General features: G+C 68.5%; 4 protein-coding genes across 12 annotated transcripts in view; 1 reads left to right on the forward strand and 3 right to left on the reverse strand.

Annotated features, from left to right (window-relative positions):
* Nucleotides 1-3,681, reverse strand: part of GNB1 (G protein subunit beta 1) — a 53,643-nt gene extending 49,962 nt beyond the window's left edge. For all 3 annotated transcript variants that reach the window (XM_036025181.1, XM_036025180.1, XM_028512815.2), the window contains exon 1: nucleotides 3,566-3,681. The gene's annotated coding sequence lies outside the window, so the exon portion shown is untranslated. The remainder of the gene's footprint in view (nucleotides 1-3,565) is intronic.
* LOC114496831 (collagen alpha-1(I) chain-like) lies at nucleotides 20-4,736 on the reverse strand. Its single transcript, XM_036025101.1, has 6 exons — nucleotides 4,711-4,736; nucleotides 4,477-4,613; nucleotides 2,969-4,365; nucleotides 2,401-2,538; nucleotides 2,103-2,245; nucleotides 20-212 (listed from the first exon to the last, which is right to left on the reverse strand). Exons 1-6 carry the CDS (start codon nucleotides 4,734-4,736, stop codon nucleotides 20-22), a joined length of 2,034 nt encoding a protein of 677 aa, XP_035880994.1.
* Nucleotides 4,737-15,088: 10,352 nt separating this feature from the next.
* CALML6 (calmodulin like 6) lies at nucleotides 15,089-18,222 on the forward strand. Of its 3 annotated transcripts, none has more exons than XM_036025183.1 (5): nucleotides 15,089-15,111; nucleotides 17,351-17,525; nucleotides 17,626-17,770; nucleotides 17,861-17,961; nucleotides 18,033-18,222. In XM_036025183.1, the coding sequence occupies exons 1-5, from the start codon at nucleotides 15,109-15,111 to the stop codon at nucleotides 18,077-18,079; spliced, it is 471 nt and encodes a 156-aa protein (XP_035881076.1). In that variant the 5' UTR covers nucleotides 15,089-15,108; the 3' UTR covers nucleotides 18,080-18,222. The 3 variants fall into 3 exon arrangements, with proteins under 3 accessions (XP_035881076.1, XP_035881077.1, XP_035881075.1); XM_036025184.1 differs by lacking the exon at nucleotides 15,089-15,111 and adding an exon at nucleotides 15,898-15,959; XM_036025182.1 differs by lacking the exon at nucleotides 15,089-15,111 and adding an exon at nucleotides 16,676-16,746.
* Nucleotides 18,223-18,469: 247 nt separating this feature from the next.
* On the reverse strand, nucleotides 18,470-20,352 carry TMEM52 (transmembrane protein 52). 5 transcript variants are annotated; one of them, XM_036025185.1, is made up of 5 exons: nucleotides 20,196-20,352; nucleotides 20,068-20,111; nucleotides 19,908-19,967; nucleotides 19,124-19,302; nucleotides 18,470-19,037 (listed from the first exon to the last, which is right to left on the reverse strand). In XM_036025185.1, the coding sequence occupies exons 1-5, from the start codon at nucleotides 20,262-20,264 to the stop codon at nucleotides 18,847-18,849; spliced, it is 543 nt and encodes a 180-aa protein (XP_035881078.1). In that variant the 5' UTR covers nucleotides 20,265-20,352; the 3' UTR covers nucleotides 18,470-18,846. The 5 variants fall into 5 exon arrangements, with proteins under 5 accessions (XP_035881078.1, XP_035881081.1, XP_035881079.1 ...); XM_036025188.1 differs by having other exon boundaries at nucleotides 19,908-19,949; nucleotides 20,196-20,351; XM_036025186.1 differs by having other exon boundaries at nucleotides 18,470-19,025; nucleotides 20,196-20,351.
* Nucleotides 20,353-21,092: the final 740 nt, after the last annotated feature.

The raw sequence follows: 21,092 nt of genomic DNA on the forward strand, positions 1-21,092 counted from the left end.
GGCAGGGGCGGCACGGGGTTCACCGCGCGGCCGCCTCCGGGTCACCTCGGGGGACCCCGACCTGCCCTCCTACGTCGTCAGGGCCGCAGAGGCGCCTCTGCCCAGAACTGGGGCTCACTGCGTCCGACGCGGGAACGAACGTGCCCTCGGCCTCTAGGAACCCCGCGGCTCCGTGCGAGGGCAACAGTCGCCCCGCCGGCCCTGAGCCCCCACTCAGGGGGGGGGGGGGCCCACGCCCACAGGGGGGCCCAGCTCACGGCTGTAGACAGAAGGGGTGGGGGGTGCACACACACCCCGCCACCACAGGTGACGTGTCACAGAACCGGACCCCTGAAACCTGTGGAACTGCACTGGCCAACGTCGCCCCAACACATTCAACAAGAAAACGGGGGGGGGGGGGGGGCTCCATCCCTCCTGCAGGACCGCCAGTGCGCCCCCTCGGCACTCCCCAGGGTGCCACCGGAACCCGGGCCGCCGTCTCTCCCCCAGCGCCGCTCCACCCTCCGTGCCCTCCGCCCCCTCTCCGGCCCCACCCGACCCCCACCCAACCCCTTGCCCACCCAACCTGTCTGGCCTTCGTTCCTCCAACACTCTGAGCACCTCTCGCAAACGTAAAACCGGACTTTACCCCAGGGCGCAGAAACCCCACGACCGAGTCCCGTGCCGCACCAGACGTGCGCTAACTAGGGGTTTCAAAGCAACACGGTGAGCCATGTGGTCGGGCCCAGATCATGACATCGAGACCGCCTATTACCAGGGCTCCGCCGCCAAGCCAGAGCCCGGACACGGTAAGAATTTAATCCGATTTAGGGACCGACCCGAGCCAAATCTTTTGGGCAGAGGGAAAACAACCCGGTGGAGAGACGACAATGAGCGCCAACACCGAGTCTCGGAAGCACGGCCGGCGCTGCTCAGCGCAGCTGGCTGGTGGGGGACGGGTCTGCGGAGACCCTGGCGACCTTCCCAGGAGCCACGGAGAGAAACAGACTTTCCCAGGCAAACCCCCGGGTCGGAGATGAGCTCCAGGGACCCCTTCGTGGGAGAGACCTCGTCGGGAGACGAGAGGTCTGCTTTTTAAAAGGAGACGGCACGTCACTCTGCAGACTTCGGCTTTCCTCTGAATCTCTGCTGATCGATTCAGTCGGAGGAAACTTATTTCCAACTCCCGGAAAACCAGAAGTAGTTCGAGATACCAAAGGGAAACCTTCACCGAGGAACTGCCCCAGGGCGTCCTGCCCAGGTCGGGCGGGGCAGTGGCGGCAGCAGCAGCAGCAGCCGGCACCCTGGCGGACTCCGGTCCAGGTCCCACCTGGTGGGTGTGCTCGCTTAGGAGGTGTCGCCCCTGAGTCAAAGCTGAGGACTGGACCTTCTGGTTGGCACCCTGCCCTCTGACCCGCCCAGCAGGGTGGGGCCGACGGGCCCAGCAGGGAAAGCTGCAGGGGAGCCCCGGCCCCCCCACCAAACTCACTTCGCCCTCCTGCGCCCTCACCCCCACCAAGGGAGTGTCAGGAAGGCGAGGCCTCCGAAAGCACCCCCACCCCCCGGGGCCTGGCGGGATCGCCCTCCGGCTTCACCCGCTGCTGGGCGCTCCCTGGCTCCAAAACGAAAGGAAGCCCAGGGCCGCCCGGCCCCGCCCCGCGGAGGTGTCGCGCCCATCTCCTCGGCGGCGGCGGCGGCGGCGCCACCTCAGGCCTAGCCACAGACCCAGTGCGGGTACCGGAGCAAAAAAGGAACTGCCTTTTTTTTTTTTTTTTTTTGCAATATGTACCTTCCGGAGTAATCCAGAACAGATCCTGTCTTACTACAACTCAAACTAAAACCTTAATTTCGGGTTAAAAAAACCCCCTCCACACGCCCCGAAAAAGACTTCAGCTCCCAATCAGGAAACAAAGAAATCAGTCCCGCAGGCACCTCGCGGACCAGCCCGCCCTGAAGACCGACCCAGGGCCTCGACCTCCGCGCAGAGCGTACGCTCCCGCTGACTCGCTCGTCGAGAAAAACACCCCACGTATCTCCTTAGTAAATCTCGTGCGGGACTTGCAAGGAGCGAGCATTTGAGGTCGGGCATCAGACAGAGCCAAGTGGCAGACACAGGGAACCACCGCACCGCCCGAACCGAAAGCACAGGCTGAGGCTGGTCAGTGCCCAGCTCCCGCCCCACGACACAGCGCACGTCGCGCCGCTCCCCATCCTCGCGGCTGGGAACGGCGTCCACGAAGAGGCCCTGGGCAGACGAGGCCACGACCTTTGCACGCCAACCGTGCGGCTTAAAGGACACAAACTGGGAACACCTCTTGAGTCCACCATCGATTTGCAAGCAAAAACAGGGGAGGATTTTCGGGGCCGAAGGCTGGGCCTCCACCCGGCGGAATTGTCACCGCGGCCCCTCCCCCACCGCACCCCGCGGTCCCCGAGGAGCACGCCCGGGCCGCGGGAGGACGCCCGGCCCTCGGCGGGTCCCTCCCCAGGGTCGCCCGGAGTCGCGCCCCGAGAGCCCCAGGCCCAGCGCAGCAGTCGCGGGTCCGCGAGCGCGCGGCGCTGACAAAGGCGGCGGCGGCCGCGCCATCTTGTCGCGGGGCCTGGGCTCCCGGCCATTCATCGAGGCTCCCGGACCCCGGCCCGGCCCGGCCCCCGCGGGCCTCCCGATCCCTCCCCGCCCTCCTCCTGCCCACCTCGCGTCCCCCTCCCGCCCACCCGCCCCGCACGCAGGCCCCGCGCCGCGCGAGGGGGGAAACAACGAGAAAAGGCTGGCCGTGGGGCCGCCGCTCACTTCCCGGTAAAAACGAAGGCAGCGGAGAGGCGCTATTGTCCTAGGCTTCCCAGCACAGCCCCTCGCTTCGGCCTCCTACCCCCCCCCGGAACGTCCCCCGGCGGCCGCGCCGGCCGGGCCCCGCTTCCTCATTTCACCGTCCCCCCTCCATCGTGTCGTCCCTGAACCCGAACTCCAGAGACGCCAAAAAGGGGGCACCTGAAACACGACGTCCTCCCGAGCAAAGGACGGGCACCCACACCCACTGCAGCACCGGACACGCCGCCTTTGTTCTCGCAGCGGGGCCGGCGGCCGGGCGCGCGGGGGGGGCCTGGCCGCAGACCCCGGCCCAGCGCACAGCCCCGGGGAGGCCAGGGCCCGCACGCGGACCCGGGGCTTAGGGCCCTGGACCTGGAGCCCAGGTCCCCGAACCCCGACCAGGACCCCAGACGCCGACAGGAACCCCAGACCCCAACCCAGGACGCTGACCCCAGACCCTGACCTAAAAGCCCAGAACCCCAGAACTCGAGCCGCAGACCCAGCTACCCAGACCTGGACCCCAAACCCGGGCCCCGGACCTGAGACACCGAGCCGCGGACCTCCGCCCCGACCCCGGCCCACGCCCGCGGGGCCCCCACCCGCCCCAGCCCCGCAGACCCCACCCGGGCGGGGCAGGAAGACGCGGCCCCGCAGCGGTGGGGGCGGGGCGGGCGACTGCGGGGGGGCGGGGGGAGACGTGCCGGGGGTCCCGCCGCGAGGCAGGGCCAGCACGACCGGGGCCGCGAAGCCGGGCAGGGGGGAGGCCTCCGGGCTCACCTCCGCGCTCGTCCTGCCTGCCGCGCCCGCACCCCGCCGCCTTGGCCGCCTCGGCCGCCGCTCCGGGAGGTGGTCGCGCTCGGGCCGCTCCGCGGGCGCTGCGGCAGGTACGCGGCGAGGCTCGGTCCGGTCCCGCGGCGGCTGCTCCACTCCGCGCCCGCGCCCGCCGCCGCCGCCTCCGTCCGCCCTCAGACGCCTCCAGCCATCGATGGGCGCGGCGGCCCCTGTCCGCAGCCTCGGGAAACCCCACGGCCGCGTCACCGCGCACGTCGCGCGCACGCACGGCCCGGCCCCGTCTCCGGCGCGCGCGCGCACGCGCGCTTCCTCCCTGCCCCGGTTGCGCGCGTGAGAGCCAATTAAAGGAGCCGCACCCTCGGGGACCGGGTCCGGGGGCACCTCGGGCCCAGCTTGCCTGGCGCCGCGATCCGCGCCCCAGGGGCCGGCCTGGGTCTCTCGCTGCCGACTGGCTCGGTTCCCGGCCAGGCGCCCCGCGCCCCGCACCCCGCCCCCAGCACCCCGCACCCCGCCTACGCCGAGCTGGGACTGACCCTCAGGCCTATAGGTTCCAGGGAGCTGGCCGGTTCCTCCGTCTAAGGCGGCAGCCCAGCGGGCCCGGTCGGGACGAGGTCGGCCTCCCGGACGCCCCGCCGCCGTGGACAGGGCCGGCGCTCCGAGGAGCCCGTGAGGCTCGCGGGGTTTGGGGCTCGGGCAGTGGTCCCGTGGGGGTGGCTGCTTGGGCGGGGAGGTGAGACCGCGGGAAAGTGCGTCGGGAGCAGAGATGGTCCGCCCGGCAGGTGCTGCTGAAACGTCAGCGGGGCCGCGGGGGATGGAAGACCCCCGGCGGGAAAAGGGGAGGGGGTGGGGTGGGTCAGACGGGGCCTCCCTCGCCACCGCCCGTCGTGCCTGCTCACCTCTGCCTCCGGGTTCCGACGCCACCCCGCCCTCCACCTCTTCACTGCGAGACCGGCGGCCCCGCCCCGCCTCGAACCAGCGCCTCTCGACGCCCGCCGAGGCCCCCTGCCCCACCCGCCCGCCCGGCTCGAGGGAACTGGAGAATATGTCAGCGAGCCAGCTGACCCCTCACACAGGCCGCAACCTCATGGGACCCTGTGACAGCCCCCCCACTCAGGACGGTCCCCCGTCACTGGCCCTTCCTTTCCGCACATCTCATCGTTCTTGCAGCCCTTCCTCAACTCTTGGCGCTCGATGCTCGGGGCTCCTCCCAGGCCCACCCTGCCCCAACCCTGACCTCAGCGGGCCCCTTAGGGTGGGGAATGCTGTTTAGGAGCCAGACTCCAGGCTCCGGGTGTGCTTGCTGCAGCTGCGGTGTCACTGCCCACCGTCCAGCCGGGGGACAGAGCTAGGGGACCTGCACAGGTGGGCACCCACGCAACCTGCACCCGGTGACCAGCCTCCCACAGTGGGCAACGCCCCGCCTCTCACCCCACGGGGGCTCTGGCCTCTGCTGAGCTGCCCTGAGCCCCCACCCCAGCAGCGGGGAGATTCCTTTGCATCATCTGAGCCAGGACCGAACTGGCTGATGAGCTCCTCTGCTTCAAACCAGCAGCAGGGCGGTCGCTCCTCCCGGACTTGCAGGTCCCTCTGCGCCCCTCTGCACCGAGGCTCTTCTCTGCCCACCCCCACCCTGCCCCGTTCCTGAGAAAGGGATGGGAAAGGAGGGGGAGGAGGCAGACCCAGCAGCAGAGCAGGAGAAGGGGGACCATGGGGGGAGTGGTCTCTGCTGCTGGGGGGGTGTCTGCAGGCATGGGGGCACCTCAGAACCCTCAGCCCCCCCCCCCAGGGCCTTGGCGGGCACCATGCCCCAGGCCTGAGGCTGCAGGAGCAGCCCAGGGCACCCCTGCCCCCGCCATGGTCCCAGTCAGGCTCATCTCCAGGGGCACCAGGGCTGCAGGGCAGGGTCGCTGGGCCAGGGCTCACCCCAGTTGCCCTGGGATTCCGGGGGCAGCCCTGGCACCCGGGCTAATCTGTAGGTCTGCGGGGTGGGGCAGGGCCTTCACTGGAACTTGCCCTGTGGCCCCGACCTGAAATCTTCCTTTATGTGTTTATGGACGGGGTGTGAGGGGCAAAGTTTGGGGGAGGAGCAGGGGCCCACGTCCTTACACCCAGGCCCCCTGTGCAGCCTGGGGCTTTATCCTCCCCTGCTGTGCACCAAAGGGTCCCAGGCATCCCCTCCCCTCCCCGGCCAGCTCCCAGGCAGCAGGGCCCTCTGGCTTCGGGGGTGGGACATGTGCCCTGGGGCTCAGTTGCCTCTCAGGAGCCTCCAGCTTCCAGCTGGGGCCCTTTGGACTTCAAGGATCTGAAAGACATGGTGGGGAACCTTCCGTCCCTGCCTCCTACTCCCCCGCCCAGATCCCCTGCAGTTTTTGTCTCTCAGCTGCTGCCCGGGCCCCGCCTCCCTGGGGCGCTAATCAGCCCGCAGCGGATCAGTGCGCAGCTCCTGCCCAGCCAGCCAGGAACCCAGGCGTCTGATTTCCCAGGCACAGGCCGGGCTCTGCAGGGAGACAGGCGGCTCAGAGGTCCTGCTGGGGTCCCGAGGCCACAGCTGCACCGGGCCAGCCAGACCCAGGCCCACTTCCCATGGGCGAAGGAGGCAGCCAAGGGCTCGGCTGAGTGCCAGACCTTCACGAAAAACCTGAGGGGGCGCAAATGCATCATTTACATGCCCCCCACCCCATCAGTTCTTGAGTGGGAACTGGTCTGGCGGAGGGCTAGGTCTTATTCAGTGCGAATCAGGCAGACGATCTGTGCGCAGGAGCAGGGCCGGCGCCCACCTGGGCCGCGCTCCAAGCCCGGCTTTGAAGGGTCTCAGAGCCCTGGGGGCGCCCCCGCAGGGTCTGTCCCGGGCCCGCGGAGCCCGGGCTGCTTCTCATCACGTGACCAGCCTGCCTCTGCTTCCCGTAAGTGAGACAGCAGCCTGGCCCCGCCCCCCAGTCCCCGAGGACAGCGGGAGGGGGGGGGGAGGGGGGAGGAAGGGAGGCAGCGGGAGCAAATGTAGGTAATCCAGAAGCAGCGTTAATTAGTTCCCTCGGGCGCCCAGACGCGGGCCCGGTGACTAACGGGGTCAGGAGAGTGAGGCGGCTGCTCATCCCTTGTCTGGGCGGCCGCCGAGCGCCGGGGGTGCACCCGGCCTGGATGGGGGCGGGTCTGCTGGGGGCAGCACTGGGGAGCCGTGGGCAGCTTAGGTGGGCTTGCCAGTGGGACAGCAACGTTTGAGCAGAGCCACTGGCATGGTAGGCAGCGAGGGAGCCGGCAGAGCTGTGCGGGCGCTGAGGGGAGGTCAGCACCCGGGTGCTGGAGGCCTCGCAACCGCAGCAGCCGGGAGAAGGGTCAAGGCTAGAGGAGGTGGGCGTGGCCGGCGAGGTCAAGGGCCTTGGGGCCGGGAGGCTGCTGCAGCGGGGAGAGGGCAGACAACCTGGTCAGCTTCGGGGAGCGTGCTGGTCATCGCCCCTGGCTGCCAGCACACCCTGAAGGACCCCCGAGCCCCTCCCCCGTGCAGTGGGGGCGGCCTCTCTCCCTGAAGGGATCGTGGCTGCTTCCTTGTCCTCCAAAGCCCCGCCCCGGCCACGCGCCTGGTGACTCGACCTCTGAGCCCCTCGCCCTCTGGTTGCCTGGCTCGCTCATGACCGGCCAGTGGGCAATCGGAGCGCCTCAAGTGAGAGGTGCAGGCAGGTGCACACAGGGGTGGGCAGCTGCATTTGGGGGGCGTGTCTCCCCACCCCAGACCTGGAACAGACACCCTAGGGAAGGCCCAGGCGCCCTTCCTGCCCCTCCTGGGGGCAGCTGTCCACTCAGCTGGACCGTCCACTCAGCAGAGGCCCGCCCAGCCCCGCGGCCTTCCCAGAGACGCGGCACCGAAGAGCCCGCCTTCCTGGCTGGGGCTGCAGAAGGAGGCGGCTGCATCTGCTGTCAGTGCAGACCCTGGGGCCGCCCGGTGGTGGCGACGGCATCCTTCGCGGAGGGAGACATCTGTGTTGAGAACACAAACCTCCCTAACGGAGAAGGATGCAAGTGGAAGTATGGAGGAGAATCGGTCACGAGTCAGGGTAGCCGGGGCCGAATCTTAAACCAGCTTATGGGAAAAGAGGAATTGACTGCCTCGGGGGATAAGCCTGTGTGCAGGTGTTCGGGTATCAGGCATGGCTGGATCCAGGCGTTCACTGAGGCCGAGAAGGCTCCCACTTGGCTCCGTTCCCCACATCCCTGTAGCATTTCCTCTTCTTTCTCTCCGCCTGGGCAGAGAGAAATGGCGGCTGGGCCCGCCTCCCCACCACCCCCGGGGTCAGCAGCCACCCATGGTGCTCTGAAGTCTCCACCGAGGTGTCTCTGGGGACCCAGGAAAGCTGGGTAAGGCCTCAGTCAGATTTCCTGGAGGAAGCCAGTCTCCCTGCTGGGACCCTACGCAGCACCCAGGGCAACGTGCTGTGCCCTCACCAGGGGGAGAGCTGCTGGGAGGGGGAACGCAGGACTGTCCCCGCCTGCCCGTTGGCTGGAAACAGGATCAGAGCGGCCCTCCTGGGTCCTCCTGGCTCGTCCTGGCTGGCCCGGCGGCCCTCGCTTCTGGCCTGCTAGGCCCTGAGACCAGACGCCGGGGGCCAAGCCTGAAGTGACGGAGCTGGGCAGGGCAGGCTCTGCCCCCTACCCTCACAGTAGCTCCTGGAGGGGTTCCCGGGGTGGGGCATCTAGGGCGCTCCAAGGGGCGGTCAGCGCTCCCACCCGGCCCAGCCCCCCGCACTTCCTGTCCTGGCCAAGCAGGCCTTGGCAGGGAGGCCACAATTGTTCTCTGCACTTCCCGCAGCTGTCGGCAGAGCCGGCAGGCCCCCGCCCAGCCCGGCCTGGCGGCGCAGCCCAGCGCCTCCTGGGCCAGCGGGGGGCCCTGCAGGTGCGGTGCCGGCACTCAGAGCGCCAGAGACAGAGATGTGGGTCCAGGAGGGGCACACGCAGGCGTGGGCCAGAGGGGCGTCCAGAGAGATAAGGGCACAGGGAACCTGGGAGAGCCGGTCCGGTCCAGAGTCAGCTGCTGGGCCTGCCCTCCAGGCCAGGTGTCTAAGCCCTGGAGACCCCTCTCGGCCCCCGCTGCTCCCAAGCCTCCCTTCCTCAGGCGCCACCTCCAGGCCTGGGCCTGCTCCGTGAGGGGCCCAGGGCCCAGGACCAAGGGGGGGCCCAGGCATGCTGCCTTCAGATCCCAGTGCTGATGGAGCAGGGGCTGGCCTGGCGGGGTGACGGCTGGGGGGGTCACCATAGCCCATCCAGGGGAATGGTGGGGCTGGTCTCAGGGCCACCAGGCCTGCTCATCTCTGGGACCCTGCCCTGGGGGAGGGGCACCGCAGGACTCAGCTCTGCCAGCACCTGCCAAGTAAACAGCTTGCACCTGGGGCCCCAGCAGGGGGAGGAGGGTGGGCGGCCCAGCCCCCCCCCCCGGGGGTACCTGCTAAGGGGCCACAGAAGGGTGTGGCCAGCACAGCCTTCCCGAGCTCACTGCCCTGCCTGCCCAGCTCGGTGAACCGCAGCCCAGTGGCAGACCCAGGGCTGCTGCGGGTGCCCTGGGACTGCCCTCTCGCCCCCAGGACGCTGGCTGGAGGTCACCTGATACGAAGGTGCCAGGAGGGTCTGGGTCTGTCTGGGGCAGCCCTGGAGCAGAGTGGCTCCCCCTGTGGGGAGCAGGGGGAGGGGGCACAGGACAGTGACACTGAGGGGTGGGGACATGACCCTCCAGGCCACCTGGGCCCGGAGCCCACTCCACGGTCACTACAGGACGCCATGTGGCACGGCACCGCATCACACACGGCCACCCCACAGCACATCTGCCACGCCACGCCAGCCACCTGGGCATGGGCACGTGGTGTCCCCTAGCCCCCCAGGTGCCCAGCAGGAGTGGCCCTGTCCTCTGGGCCTGCATGCTGGTCACTGTCCTTATCGCCCCTTGGTCTCTTCATAGGCCACAGACCCAGGGGGACTGTCCCGTGAGGAAGCAGGGACTCAGCCCCGTGGCCTGAGTATCCAGATCCCCATGCTGCCCTCTGCTCAGCCCAGGGCATGGGGTCTCCACAGGGAGCCTCTTCCCCACCACAGACCCCAGCCCCCTGGCCCAGTGGGGGCCTCCCAAGCCCTCCCGAGACTCGCTGGTTCCCCCCTCGGGGCTCTGTGTCCTCGGCCAGTTCTCTGCTCTGCAGGTGGTGAAGGTCACTGCGGAAGGCCTTTGGAGGTCCAGGGGCAGCGACACACTCACGCTCCGGTGCGGCCTCCCCACCCGTCTGGCCCCGTGGCGTTACAGTCCCCTCCGGAGGCAGCCCCGCGCCCTCGGGCCGTGGCCCCCGTGCCCACTCCAGGCCCCCGGCCACCCTGCCGGCCAGCCTGCTCGCCCACGCACTGCCGACAGCGGGTGCTGCTCATGACCTCGTGTGCCGGCCGTTCTCCAGGCCCGGTCAGGGTCACGTCGACTGAGACAGCGACGGTCCGCTGTGTGGGCAGGCCACACTGCGTTTGCCGGCCACTCACTGATGGACACTCGGGCTGTCCCCACCTTTTGGCCAAGGTGGTTGGAGCTGCCACGACATGAACGTGCAAGTTTGGGCTTGAATGTCTGTTTCCAGTGCTTTTGGGTCTTGACGGGGGGGCAGCTGAAGGAACCACCGCCCCACTTCAGGGGAGCCAGGCCGGTTCAGGCTCTCAGCAGGGCCCCGGGGCCTGGCCCGTACCCCCCCCCCCCCCCCCGTCTGCCTCGCTGGAGTCAGTTCTCACAGGGGTGGGGGTGGGTGGGGCGGTGTCTTTGGACATGCCGAGCTCCGTCCGCAGGCATGCCGGCCCTGCCCGTCTCCTCCACAGGAGGGTCTGTCCGGGCCCCTCGCCCACGTTCGGACTCGTTTTCGTGGTGCTTGCGTGGAGCTGTGAGACTCCTTGGCATGGCCTGGACACTAGGCCCGTGTCAGACGCGTGAGTCGCAAATACTTGGTGGGCGCTCTCGGGAGCGCGCCCCTCCCCTTTCCTGGAGAGCGAGCAAGACCTTGACTCTCCGCACTTGCTTCTCTCCGTGGACTCCTTCCCAGCCCGCTCGCCCACCACCACCCTCGCCCTGTGCAGGAGCACACTCTCCTCTGCCCCCAGGGCTCCTCCGGCCGGCCCAACAGCCAACAGACAGGACACAGAAAAGCTACGGAAACCAGCCAGCTGTGCACGGGAACCCGGCAAACGGGGGGGTCCAAGACCCCCAGGCACGAGAGGGCCGGAGCCAGAAAGGGGGCATGGGTGGCGGGGATCCCGAGCCAGGGAGAGGGTAACGTCGGGGGATGGGGCCTGGGGGAGGGGCGGGGGGCTGCAGAGGTCTTTGCAAGAGGATCAGAGGAGCAGAGATGTAGTGAATGTTTAATGAAGCTGTGTCCTGCCCTACAGACACACTGGTCCAAAGAGGTTATGTCTGATAATCCGTCCCTCCTGGGTGAGGCCTCTAACTGCTGTCCTTCCAGGTGGTTCGGGGAGGGGCACACGGTTCTCTCCAGCCTTTAACTCCATCTGCGTGTGGACCACACACAGAACCCTCCGTGGGCGGGGGTGGGGGGGGTGCCTGCAGGGGGGTCTGCCAGACTCAGACGCTGATGGCCGGGACTAAGGAGTCCTCTCTGCTCTCTCCGGCCCCCTGTACCTGCAGCCCCGCATCTCACGCGCCCCCTCCTCATTCCTCCTCTGACTCGGACTCCTGAAACGAGCTGCCAAGATGACTTTCCCTGCAGCGAGTGAGTGAGTTCTCAGTCCCGTGAGATCCTGCCTCCCGGCCGTTGTTGTCAGCTTGGTTCAAATAAACTCATAAAAATTCCCTACAGGTCTGGACATTTCTCACGTCCACACTGCTGAGGCTTCTCTCAGGCCAGCGCAGACCAGCCGCCAGGTTCCAGAGCTGGAGTGAAGGGCCTGGATGCAGCTAGGAGGCAGGGCAGGGCTGGGGCCTTGAGTGCTGGGCCTGGGGGGATCTCAGCAGGAACGGGGGGGGGGCCCTCCCTGTCACCCACCTCCACTCCAGTGCCTCTGCCCCCCCCTCCCCCCGCCCTGGGCTCCAGCTCAGCCCCACCCTCTCCCTCCGCCTTGCCTGGTATGGGTCCCTAGAGTGGAGCACAGCCCTCCTCCCCTGGGTGGACCCTGGAGCAGGCTCTGGGGCCCTGGGAAAGGCAGCCCCGCCCCAGCCCAGGGGCATGGGAGGTGCAGGGTGTGGCTCCTGGAGGGGGAGGGGGAGGGCCCGGCCCCTCCTGTACTTTCTCCTCAATCGTCTTCTCTCTGCCCCTTGCCCTGTGGGTGACCCTGGCCTGACAGGACCTAGGGGCAGCTCACCACCTTCACCACCTGCTGAATGAAGGGGAGCGGGGTGCCCATGACTGTGGGCATATCTGTGTCCCGTGTGGGCTGGGCAGGGGGGCAATGGGAAGGGAAGCGGTCACTGGGCCCCTGTGCTCCCCTGCCCCCTCCCGCCCTCAGCCACCAGGCTCTGCTCCGAGTCAGGTGGGGAGCTACTGCGGACATGGGGGACAGCAACTGCCCTCCTGCAGGGCCCCCAGGCCCTGGCGCAGGGGCTCCAGCCCTGCAGGCCCTCCTCAGGGGACCTGGGTCTGGAAGACAGAGCTTGCCTCCTCTCCAGCGGGCCCAGGGCCTGAGGGCTGTTTGTCAGGAGCCCGCCCCCGAGGCCCAGCCCGGGCCACCTGGGAGGTGATGCAACGGGTGCCTGGGAGGGGCCCGAGAGGGTGGAGCCAGAAGGTGGTGGTTTCAGAGGCCCTGAGGGCAGGAGGCCCAGGTGAAAGGGGAGTCGGGGGTGGTGGGCAGGGACCCCAGGCAGCAGGGGCGCTGGGTAGCACCCAGAGCACCCTGGCCCCTCCTGGACGGCAGGACCTGAAGGCCCGTGGGTTGGCAAGCAACAGCGGTTGGGGCCCACAGGGGTGCAACCCCGAGCCTGGGGCCCTGGGGCCCTCACTGTGACGTCACTGGGGGACTGTGCCTGCTGTCCCCTTGGGCGCCTGCCCAGGGCTCGTCCCCAGGCCCGCGCCGGAGTCCCCTGGGGGTGGCTCAGCTTGCCAGGTCAGACTTCCAAGGGCCTGTCTGTCCTGCCCCACTGCCCCTCCAAAAGCCCCTGGTGGCTGAGGTTAGGGGGCGCGTGTGTTAGATCTTGGGTGGGCACTGAGGTGTGGAGGCCTCTGAGGGAGACCACAGGGAGCAGAGGAAGCTCCCCAGAGGGTGAGGGGCCAGAGGTCAACCCTGTCGGGGCAGCACCCGGGGCACCAACGAGGCCAGGGCCATGTGCCTACCCCTGCTGCCTGGGTCTGCCTCCACGGGCCCATGGGGGCCGAGCCAGGGCCAGCCTCTGCACAGAGTAGAACAGGCTGCCCCCCCAGCAAGGGGCCTTACCTCCTCAAGCCTGTTTTCCCTTGTACAGGACAGACCTGCAGGCTCGGGCCCCTGCCTGGCTGCTGAGCTCCCGGGAACTCGGGCTGCAGAGAGGGCTGAGGCTGTTGATGCACTCAAAACCTCTTTTAGCTTTTGGCCCTGACCAGCATGGCTCGGTTGCTAGAGCATCAGACTGCAAAGCAAAAGGTCGCAGGTTCGATCCTGCGCAGGGCACGTGCCTGGGCTGCAGGCTGGTCCCTGGTCAGGGTGCTTGCTTGAGGCCACAGATGAGTGTTTCTCTCCCACGTCCAGGCTTTAGTCCCTCTCTTTCTCCCTCCCTCCCCCTCTCTCTAAAAATAAAGAAAGAAAATCTTAAACCATACAACTTCTTTTAGTTTTTGGACAAAATGACCTTGCTGTTGTCACATTCAAACAAGACTGAGGAAGATGAGGGAGAGCCACCAGAACACGAGCGCCCCTGAGCTCCTCCGGTGGAGGAGCAAAGGACAGAGGGCTCAGGACCGCTGGAGGGCAGCTGTGAGTCCTGGGGCCTGCGCAGGGCAGGAGGACCCCCGGGGACGCACAGCCCGTCAGGGCCCAGAGCAGGGCAGGAGGTCCTCAGGACGCCCCCGGGGCCAGGGCCCCTGCAGTTGGGCCACCCCGGGGGCAGGCCTGCCCCGCCCTGCCGTGCACCGGGTCTGCCTGAGGACTTGTCCGCAGGCGCGGTGGTCGGGTCCAGCGAAGGCTGCACAACTGCGCAGTCCACGCCCTGGCCCGCCGTCTGCCCCGCGGCGGACCGGACGGGGCACTGTGGTCTGTCCCACCGGACAAGGCAAGGGATGTTTACACCTGCCTCTGTCCTAGCCATGGTGGTAGCCCCAAGTCGGCCTCGGAGGGCAGGGTTTTGAAACGAGGGGCCGTACGCGACGCGGGCAGGTTTACCGGACGAAGACCCTGCCCCACTCCACCTCCCTGGGGCCGACCCCCACCGCCGCGGACCCGGAACTGCTGCCGGCCCGGTGCCCCGCCCAGCCCCGCTCCGCTCCCGCCCGGCTCCACGCGGCCCGTGAGCGCCGCCTGGTGCAGACGCGCGGACTGGCCGCCCCGCGCGCCGCTTCCGGGCTGGGGTTGAGTGACGGGGCGAGACCAACAGACGGAAGGGGGCGGGACCAAGGGGGGCGGAGTCGAGCTGACCCAGGGCGAAGGCCGGTGACGGGGTGGGGCTGGACGATGGGACGGACCACAAGCCCGGCAAAACGTCGGACCGAATGACGGGAAGGGGCGGGGCCTAGCGACGGGCCGGGGGCGGAGCTGAGAGATGGAGGGAAGGCGGAGCCCGGTGTTGGGGCGGGGCCGAGTGATGGGCCTGGGACGCGGCCCAGCGAGGGGTCTGAGTGACAGGGGCGGGGCCTAGCCCTGGTCCGGAGCGAGGCCGAGCGCCCGAGAGAGGGCGGAACCGGGTGTTGGGGCGGGACCTCGCTTTGGGCCGCGGACGGGGCCGAGCGACGGGGTGGGGCCGCGTGACGGGCAAAAGGTGGGACCCCACGATCCGAAGGGGGCAGGATGTCTGTGCGGGCCTCTCCAGAAGCCTTCGAACCTGCGGACCGAGCACGTAAGAGGGTGGACGGCACCGGGCGAGCGCTCGAGGGCCCGCAGGGAACGCAGAGGCACGACGGCGCCTGTCTGCCTGGCTGGGACGCCCTGCCCTCTGCCCTCTGCCCTCTGCCCTCTGCGCTCCTGGCCCTCAGGCCTTTGCTGTCCGACTTAAGGCCACCACCTGCCGTCTCCTGCTCGCAACCCGCAGATCCTGGGATTTCCTGGACTCCATAGTCCCGCGAGCCGATTATTCTCCGGCCTTAAGAAAGGAAGGAAATTCTGACACGTGCTACATGGGTGGGCCTTCAGGACGTGCTGCGTGAAACAGGCCAGACCAGACACAGAAGGACACCCACCCACGCGAGGTCCCCCGCAGGACTCGGACCCGCAGAGACAGCGGGTAGATGGCCGTGCAGGGGCCGGGGCAGGGGTGGGGTGAGTGTTGAATGGAAACAGTTTCAGTTCGGGAAGACCGGAAGCTCTGGAGGTCCTGGTGGTGACGGCTGCGCGGCGGGGTGCACGCTCGCGCCTGGATTCCCAGAGCTGCGCCTGCAGAAGCGGTTGGGATGGTAACTTTTACTGCTGTGTGTCGGTCCTGGGTAATAAAAAAGAACAAACAAAAAGGTTATGGTGCGTAATTGAGGTTTAGTAAATGTTCCTCCCTTTCACAGGAACAATTTATGCAAATCCCACCACTGCACTCAATAGCTACATGAAAAAACAAAACCTTCACAGCATGGCCTAGACTGGCGTCGCAGCAAACCTCTGGTGCCAGAGCCTGGCTAGGGTGATGAGACGTGGCCCCCACGCTCTTCCTCTGAGGCCCTCGGGCTTCCCCACCCAGTCCGTCCGCACGTCCAGTCCCCTCTGCTGTCTCCCCCACGTGTTGTGGTTCGGACTTTTGGCTGCGAAGAGTTTTACGGAAATGGTGTTGCGCTTCCAACTCCTGTAGCTTGGGACTCTCAAGAGGGGGAGGTGGGAAAGGCTTCTCACCATCAAGAGAGGGGACCCAGAGTAGGCTTTTCCTCTGGCCCAGCTGCCCCATGGCCTGGCGCCCGCTGGAGCCATCCTGTCCCGGTCAGCACAATTCTTGCAGCCTCAGCAGCTGGCGTCCCTGTGGCTTCAGATGCCCCAGAGGCGGAGCCAGCACAGCAGGGGGGCGGGGCGGGGCGGGGGACAAGGCAGGGCTCACCTGCTCAGACTCATCAGGCCGGGGCAGGTGTGTGTGCACACACACACACAGGGGCCTCTGGGGACCACACGTGGTGGGGGAGGAGTGACAGGAACTTGGTGGGGCCGACTGTGACTCTCCCTGGGCCCAGGAACTGGAGCAGGTGGGAGGAGCAGCTGACCTGGGCAGAGGCGTTGGGAGCCCCAGGGGGGTGCCTGTGCCTGAGGGCTGAGCACACGTGTGCAGGTATGTGCAGCTGTGGATTCTTGTCACTAAACAGCCTGCTCCCAGCTCCCTGCTCCCTCAGGAGCCAGCTTTGCTGTTCTGAGCGGAAGGGAGGTCAGGTTTCCCTGAGAATAGCACCCCTGCTGTCCAGAGGAAAGCTGGCCTGGCCTCCCGGTGGCCAGTTTGAGCCCCCTGGCCCCATTGGTTCTGCCCCCGCCCCCCAGCCACGTGAACCCAGAGCCCCTGCCACACTCACTGGGGGCAGGAGGAGCGTTGGCACCCTCCCCTGTCTTAGGGGGTCTGCCAGGTGCTGGCACCGGCCGGCGCTGGGTCTGCACAGACTTGAGGGTGATGCTGGACCAGGTGGGTGTCCGACAAGAGCCCTCACAAATAAGCGATGGCAGCCACCGTCAGGGTCCTGTTGTGAGTAGGGAGGAGGGTGATATAGCAGACAGGGGTCAGTCCCTCTGCTGCCCTCAGCCTGAGGTGTCCATCCTCACTGTGGCCCTGGGGGGGCTGAGGCTGGGTCTGGGGTCTTGGCTGGAACTCAGGGTCTGAGGGGCGCTCCGGGCAAGGGGATGCCCAGGCCGAGGAGGGCCAGGAAGGAGCCCTACAGGGAAGGGTCAGGCCTGTCCCTAAATAGGGCCAGCAGGATCTCCTGGCCATAAAAGGCTCTTGGAATCTGGACCCCGGGGACCCCAGGCAGCCAGGCCCAGCTAAAATGCAGCTGCCATCCCCGCCCCTTGTGCTCTGCCCACAGCAGCTCTAGTGGCACGGCGCACTGTCCCCTCGGGCAGCCACAGACATGGTGAGGCCCTCGTGGGCTGCCGGGTGGTGGAGCGGGGCTGGGAGCGGTGCCTGGGGCAGAGAGGGTGGGTGGGGTCCCCAGGTGCAGGGATGGCTGGGCCTGAAGCCGTGAGGGTCTCTCTGGGAACCCGAGGAAGAAGTTCGGCGAGGGCAGAGTTTGGGGTGGGGCTAAGCAACCCTCTCCCAGAGCTGCCATGGTGGTGGCGGGCAGAGGTGGCCAGGTGCTGCACTGTCCCCCTGGGAAGTCAGGACAGGCTGTGCCCCACGCTCTGTCTGGGTGCAGGTCCGGAAGCCCCTTCCCCTGGAGCCTTCAGCCTGGCCTGGGCGGCTCCTCCCCACGTCAGTCCCCGTGTCCTTTGCCTGGCCTCACCGTGTGTCCCCTGCTGGGTCCCAGGCCCTGCAGCCCCTTCTGCTGCTCCCGCAGGCCCCACCACATGCCGCCCTTGCTCTGGAGCCGGCCCTGGGCTGGCGCCTCCTGTTTAAACCAGGAGCTCCTCCGAAAGGGCGTGTTGTGCCACAGGACCTGCCTGGGGCCTCGAACCTCCCTGGGATGGAGGGCAGAGGGCCCCTGTGGAGCTGGCTGGTGTGCCCCCGTGTCCCCGCAGACGGAGCGCCTGACAGCTGCACAGGTCACGGAGTACAAGGGCGTCTTCGAGATGTTCGACGAGGAGGGCAACGGGGAGGTGAAGACGGCCGAGCTGGAGCGGCTCATGAGCCTGCTGGGCATCAACCCCACCAAGAGCGAGCTGACCTCCATGGCCAAGGACGTGGACCGAGACAGTGAGCCCAGGCGGGGAGCCTGGGGGGCCCCCAGCATGCGAGTGGGGGGGGGCGGTGCCCGGCCCCTCACGTGGGACATCCGGCCCCTCGCTCCCTGCAGACAAAGGCTTCTTCAACTGCGACAGCTTCCTGGCCCTGATGGGAATTTACTGGGAGAAGGCCCAGAACCAGGAGGGCGAGCTGCGGGCGGCCTTCCGCGTCTTCGACAAGGAGGGCAAGGGCTACATCGACTGGGACACCCTCAAGTAGGGCTGGGTGGGCGGGTGGGGCGGGCGAGGGCAGGCGCCCCCACCCCCCCCGGGCGCCGCTCACTGTGGGGGCCGGGGGTCCCGCAGGTATGTGCTCATGAACGCGGGCGAGCCCCTCAACGAGGTGGAAGCGGAGCAGATGATGAAGGAGGCGGACAAGGACGGGGACGGGACCATCGACTATGAGGGTGAGCGGGGCTGGGCCCTGGGAGCCCGCCGCCCAGCCAGGCGGGGCTGCTGACCAGCCCTCTGCTTCCAGAGTTCGTGGCCATGATGACCGGAGAGTCCTTCAAGCTGGTCCAGTAGGAGCAGCTGCGCTGGCTGCGGGCAGCCTGCCCGACTGAGGAGCTGTGCCCGCCGCCGGCCGCCGCCCACTGCCGCCCAGTCCACCACACCCCGCCCCGCCCCACCCCGCCCCAGCGACTCGGCTAATAAACGTGCCCACCAGACTCCTGAGCGCCTCACTGTTTCCAGCCTCGCAGAGATGTGGGTCTGCGGGAGGGAGGGGGTTTCCCAGAGTCACCCAGGGCACACAGCCCGTCACACCTGCTGTTGCACTTGCCCCCCCCCCCCCACAGCAGCAGCCCGGAGGCGAGGCCCGGCACAGTCCAAGCCCAAGCACCCATGCCCTCTGCCTGCGCTGGGGGCAGCCGCCTGAGAGCCCCTCCCGGAGCCCTTCCCCACGGGCGGGTGGAGACCAGTTAGATACAAATTTTATTCTCTCCAGAAATCTGTGGAGGCTTAGGCCTTGGGGACGCCCTTCAGGCAGAGGGCCTGCTGGGGCAGGCCAGGGGCTGGACGTGGCAACCTGTGTGCGTCTGCCTGGAGTCGCGTGGTGACAGGGCCGGGGCTGCAGCAATGTGCTGGACGTCTGCCCTTCCCCGGGGAAGGATGCTGAGAGTGGGCTGGGGTCTCCTGGGAGCACGAGGTGGCTGGTGGCCCTGGGAGCTCAGGAGACCCTCCCCGCCCCTCGGAGTGGTGCCAGGGCCACAGCTCGTGGTGTTGGGCTTTGCAGCTCAGCCCCGGGGCCCTGGAGAGCTTTCTGGGTCTGAGGTCCCAGAAAGGGGGCTAGGCTACTGAGGGGGAGCCTCTCCCTGCCCGGGTTTGGCCATCTTGACAGCTTCGTCGTAGGAGGGAGGCAGCTCCAGGGCGTAGAGGCTGTAGGCAGGAGGGGTCATGGAGTCCAGGTCCAGCTCCCCAAAGGGCAGGGGCAGCCGCGCGCCCAGCGGGTACTGCACGGAGCTGTAGGCTGCCGGGAACCAGGCTGTGTTTGCAGGGACGGGTCTGGCACCCCCAGCCCCCGCCCCCTGGAGGCAGTTGGGCTGCCCGGCCAGGTGTGCAGGCACTCACAGGTGACGGTGCTGTGCACGGGGCTGTCGCTGTCCACGGGGCCGAACGTCAGGTCGCAGGGCTGAGGCCTGGACGGCAGGCGCGGCCGGGCATGGGCTCGCTTCCGGAGGCAGCAGAACCGGACACAGCTGGCCGCGACCCCACACAGCAGCAGCAGCAGCACGGCCAGCAGGACGATCCTGGGCAAGGTGGAGAAAGACCCGACCGCTGGCCGCCCCCCCCGCCACGAGGGGCCTGCTCCCCCACGGCTGCCCCGCTCCACGGGGGAGCGGGCAGGTCGGTGCCGGGGCGGGGAGACCGGAGGGTGTCTCTCCAGGCAAACTCCTCCTTCCTGGCTGGAGCGGGGCCTGAGGGGCTGGCCAGTGCTGGCCTCCTGGTGCTGGCCCTGGCTGTCTCTCCAGGGCTGGCCACAAGTGGCCTTGGGCTCACTCCCAGGACACACTGTCCTGGGCCGGCTGCGTAATCCTGTGCCCATACCAGCAAACGTGTCCACAGAGACTCCCTCAGGAGTGAGGAAGGAGGGAGTGGGAGGTGGGCAAGCGGGCTCCGGAGGGAAACGTGCCCAGGGCTCCGGCAGGACCCACGGGGAGGCCGCCCCCAGCGCAGGAGGCGTGAGGCTGGGCTTAGCCTTCCAGGCTGCTGAGGGCCGCGGCGCTGCACCGCCGGCCCGGAGAGGGACAGCGCTGGCTACGGCTTGGCTGTGGAGCCAGGCCGGGTGGGGATCCGGTGGGCTCGGCCCCGGGGGAACCGCCGGACCCGGCTCGGCGCGGTGGCGTCCACTTACCCCACGTGCCACAGGCTGCTCCAGCGGGCCTGGGGCGGGCACCTGCGTGGACAGCAGCACCTGGAGCGGGCGGGCTCGGTCCGCCGGCCGCCCCGCCCCACCGCCCCCCTAAGGGCGGGGCCAGGCCCCTGCTCCCTCCCCGCCACCGCCTCCCACTCACTGGTCCGAGGGGTCGCAGCTGCGCTCTGAGAAGCCCAGAGTCACCTGTGGGGACAGGGGTGAGCTGGGGCCGGGCGGTCCTGGCGAAGACCCGCCCCGCGGAACCCAAGCCAGCGCGGGGCTACCCACCTGCGGCAGCGGCAGGAGCGGCAGCAGCAGCGGCAGGAGCCCGCGGGCGGCCGACGGCCCCGCGGACATGCTGGGCACGGACCCCGAGCGCCAGTCTGGCCGCCGGGCGGCTTTATGGAGGCCCCGCCCATCACAGGCCCCGCCCAGGCCTGGTGACCCCGCCCCCACGTTTGCACCCAGTGAGAGCCCCGTCCTTTCGAGGCCCCCCCCCACAGGCTCCGCCCCTCGGAGGCCTAGTCCCGCGACCGCGCCCCCAGCTCCGCGCCCTGGGGGACCGCCCACGCGGGGCCCGCCCCCTGGAAGTCCCGCCTAGCGGCGGGTTCCCTCCTGGTCGCGGATCCTGCGGCCTCGGGGCTTGGGGGGCGGTCTCACCCTCGGCCGAGGCGCAAAGCCCTCTGCGGTCCTACGGTCGCGCTGGGAAGCTGTGGCCGGGGCGTGTGGCTGCCGGGACCCATGTGGCCAAACGGGGCACACACCGCGGTGCTCCGCGTAAAGGGCTGCGGCAGGCGAGCGCCCGGCGAGCCCCAGCCCTGTTCATCGACAGGAAGTCTGCAGGCGCACGCCGGCCGGCCGGGGCTGGCTCGCGGGGATCGGAGCCCGGCTCCGGCCCTCGCTGCGTCCTGGGCTGCAACCACTTTCTGGGGGCGTTCATGCCTTGAAAGCCGTGCTCAACCTGGGAACCGTGGCCTCTGTGGCTTCTGGGCCAGCAGTGCCCACCGTCCCTCCCGCGTGGGAACGCTGGAGGTTGTTTCTCCCAGGAGGTCCCCCTACTCCCACCCCTCCGCCCACCATCCGGGGGTCAGGCCCAGGGAGGTGGTGCCCACGGGGAGCACCTGGTCCAGGGAGGGTGGGGGGCAGCAGCTCCCTGCCCTGGCTCTTGTCGCAGCCAGCACACAC

This window comes from Phyllostomus discolor, chromosome 5 (assembly GCF_004126475.2).
Source record: "Phyllostomus discolor isolate MPI-MPIP mPhyDis1 chromosome 5, mPhyDis1.pri.v3, whole genome shotgun sequence".
NCBI classification, from domain to species: Eukaryota; Metazoa; Chordata; class Mammalia; order Chiroptera; family Phyllostomidae; genus Phyllostomus; species Phyllostomus discolor.